The sequence below is a fragment of the Bombina bombina genome, chromosome 7, assembly GCF_027579735.1.
Source record: "Bombina bombina isolate aBomBom1 chromosome 7, aBomBom1.pri, whole genome shotgun sequence".
NCBI classification, from domain to species: Eukaryota; Metazoa; Chordata; class Amphibia; order Anura; family Bombinatoridae; genus Bombina; species Bombina bombina.
Window position 1 is genome coordinate 52,390,555 of NC_069505.1, and position 3,799 is coordinate 52,394,353.

At 36.6% G+C, this 3,799-nt stretch overlaps 1 protein-coding gene across 1 annotated transcript in view; it reads right to left on the bottom strand.

Annotated features, from left to right (window-relative positions):
• Positions 1 to 586: 586 nt before the first annotated feature.
• The window catches only part of LOC128665865 (sulfotransferase 1 family member D1), a 150,384-nt gene continuing 147,171 nt past the window's right edge, over positions 587 to 3,799 (bottom strand). The window contains exon 8 of the mRNA XM_053720102.1: positions 587 to 747. Within this exon, the coding sequence (XP_053576077.1) occupies positions 629 to 747 (119 nt within the window). The 3' untranslated portion in view covers positions 587 to 628. The remainder of the gene's footprint in view (positions 748 to 3,799) is intronic.

Here is a 3,799-nt window from a genome sequence, read left to right on the forward strand (position 1 = left end):
TCAACAAAGGTGATCCACACGGTTTTTCAATGGCATACGCACAAATGCTGTATTCAAGCTAAAGAGAGCTGGCGGTGGCGTGTATTGTGTCTGGGAAAACTTCATTTGTGTCATATAAGCCACTGCTGACTCTCTGAAAAGGTGTGTTGTTTGAATACTGGTGCACAGGTCCTCGTAGCATATGTGCGTATGCTGCAGAAAAACAGTAGTATATTATAAAAATGCTTTGCTATCCTTTGTTGAAAAGCATACCTAGGTAGGCTCAGGAGTAGCAATGTACTACTGTGAGCTAGCTGCTGATTGCACATATGTGTCTCTTGTCATTGGATCACCTGATGTGCTCAGCTAGTTCCCAGTAGTGCTCTGCTGCTCCTTCAACAAAGGACACCAAGAGAATGAAGCAAGTTAAATAATAGAAGTAACTTGGTACGTTACCAGAAGATATTTTATTTCTCTTGTATTTTTTACTCATTTATTTTAACCCTTTCTTGCCTTCTGAACTGAATCTTTGTGTAGCTACTTGTCTCTTGGAATCGATCTCATGAACAGAGATTTTGCAGGGAAAGAAAAATAATTTCATGTTAGATTAAAATAAAAGACATTTTATTGACTCAGCAAGGTTTAGATCTCAGTTCTGGATCTCAGTTCTGAAGCGTAGGTCTGTTCCTGCCATCTGTCGCGCATACTCTTCATCAAAATGTATATTCTGAGCCACAGTGAAGTGATTCTTCCAGTCGCCAGCTTCTCCTGAACAAATCAAATCCTTTTATTATTATTCTTATTATACATTAGAGTTATTCATTCACTTTGGATGTGGGCAGAACAAGTTAAATGTATAATATTACAAGCCCCCAACATTAGTGACATGGAGGAAACTCATCTGCTAATAATACCAGGTCTTGTTTCATATCCCTTTAACTACCCCAAACTAAGGGCTTGTTTCCATTGAGCAATTATTAAGAGGCTCCACCCCTTCCATGTAACTTGGAGTTTACTGGGTGTGTGACCTTGGCACTAACGCAGCTTTTGGCAATTTATTAATTAAATATAACTTAAAGGGACACTAACGTCAAAATTAAACTTTCATGATTCAACTTTCTAATTTACTCCTATTATCAATTTTCTTCCTTTGCTTGGCATCTTTATTTGAAAAGCAGGAATGTAAAGCCTAGAAGCCGGACAATTTTTGGTTCTGCACCTAGGTAGCACTTGCCTAAATGTAGCCACCAATCAGCAAGCGCTACCCAGGTGCAGAACCAAAAATAGGCCGGCTTCTAAGCTTTACATTCCTGCTTTTTCAAATAGAGATACCAAGAAAACAAAGAAAAAATGATAACGGAAGTAAATTAGAAAGTTGCTTAAAATGGCTGCTCTATCTGAATTGTAAATAAAAAAATATTGTGTTTAATATCCCTTTAAGCAGTATTACACTATTGTGTTTTTTTGTTTGCCCTGAGGCACAATTAAATTACTTTATACATTGTACCAAGTGTACAATAAATATCACAAGACGATCAGAGTGTATCCTTTATATATATATACAGGGAGTGCAGAATTATTAGGCAAATGAGTATTTTGACCACATCATCCTCTTTATGCATGTTGTCTTACTCCAAGCTGTATAGGCTCGAAAGCCTACTACCAATTAAGCATATTAGGTGATGTGCATCTCTGTAATGAGAAGTGGTGTGGTCTAATAACATCAACACCCTATATCAGGTGTGCATAATTATTAGGCAACTTCCTTTCCTTTGGCAAAATGGGTCAAAAGAAGGACTTGACAGGCTCAGAAAAGTCAAAAATAGTGAGATATCTTGCAGAGGGATGCAGCACTCTTAAAATTGCAAAGCTTCTGAAGCGTGATCATCGAACAATCAAGCGTTTCATTCAAAATAGTCAACAGGGTCGCAAGAAGCGTGTGGAAAAACCAAGGCGCAAAAAAACTGCCCATGAACTGAGAAAAGTCAAGCGTGCAGCTGCCAAGATGCCAATTGCCACCAGTTTGGCCATATTTCAGAGCTGCAACATCACTGGAGTGCCCAAAAGCACAAGGTGTGCAATACTCAGAGACATGGCCAAGGTAAGAAAGGCTGAAAGACGACCACCACTGAACAAGACACACAAGCTGAAACGTCAAGACTGGGCCAAGAAATATCTCAAGACTGATTTTTCTAAGGTTTTATGGACTGATGAAATGAGAGTGAGTCTTGATGGGCCAGATGGATGGGCCCGTGGCTGGATTGGTAAAGGGCAGAGAGCTCCAGTCCGACTCAGACGCCAGCAAGGTGGAGGTGGAGTACTGGTTTGGGCTGGTATCATCAAAGATGAGCTTGTGGGGCCTTTTCGGGTTGAGGATGGAGTCAAGCTCAACTCCCAGTCCTACTGCCAGTTTCTGGAAGACACCTTCTTCAAGCAGTGGTACAGGAAGAAGTCTGCATCCTTCAAGAAAAACATGATTTTCCTGCAGGACAATGCTCCATCACACGCGTCCAAGTACTCCACAGCGTGGCTGGCAAGAAAGGGTATAAAAGAAGAAAATCTAATGACATGGCCTCCTTGTTCACCTGATCTGAACCCCATTGAGAACCTGTGGTCCATCATCAAATGTGAGATTTACAAGGAGGGAAAACAGTACACCTCTCTGAACAGTGTCTGGGAGGCTGTGGTGGCTGCTGCACGCAATGTTGATGGTGAACAGATCAAAACACTGACAGAATCCATGGATGGCAGGCTTTTGAGTGTCCTTGCAAAGAAAGGTGGCTATATTGGTCACTGATTTGTTTTTGTTTTGTTTTTGAATGTCAGAAATGTATATTTGTGAATGTTGAGATGTTATATTGGTTTCACTGGTAAAAATAAATAATTGAAATGGGTATATATTTGTTTTTTGTTAAGTTGCCTAATAATTATGCACAGTAATAGTCACCTGCACACACAGATATCCCCCTAAAATAGCTATAACTAAAAACAAACTAAAAACTACTTCCAAAACTATTCAGCTTTGATATTAATGAGTTTTTTGGGTTCATTGAGAACATGGTTGTTGTTCAATAATAAAATTAATCCTCAAAAATACAACTTGCCTAATAATTCTGCACTCACTGTACACACACACACACAATAAATATATATATACACACACACACACAATAAATATATATATATACACACACACACACAATAAATATATATATATATATATACACACACACACAATAAATATATATATATACACACACACACACAATAAATATATATATACACACACACACAATAAATATATATATACACACACACACACACACAATAAATATATATATACACACACACACAATAAATATATATATATATACACACACACACAATAAATATATATATACACACACACACACACAATAAATATATATATACACACACACACACACACAATAAATATATATATACACACACACACACACAATAAATATATATATACACACACACACAATAAATATATATATATACACACACACACACAATAAATATATATATACACACACACACACAATAAATATATATATATACACACACACACACAATAAATATATATATATACACACACACACACACAATATATATATATATACACACACACACACAATAAATATATATATACACACACACACACAATAAATATATATATACACACACACACACAATAAATATATATATATACACACACACACAATAAATATATATATATACACACACACACAATAAATATATATATACACACACACACAATAAATATATATATATA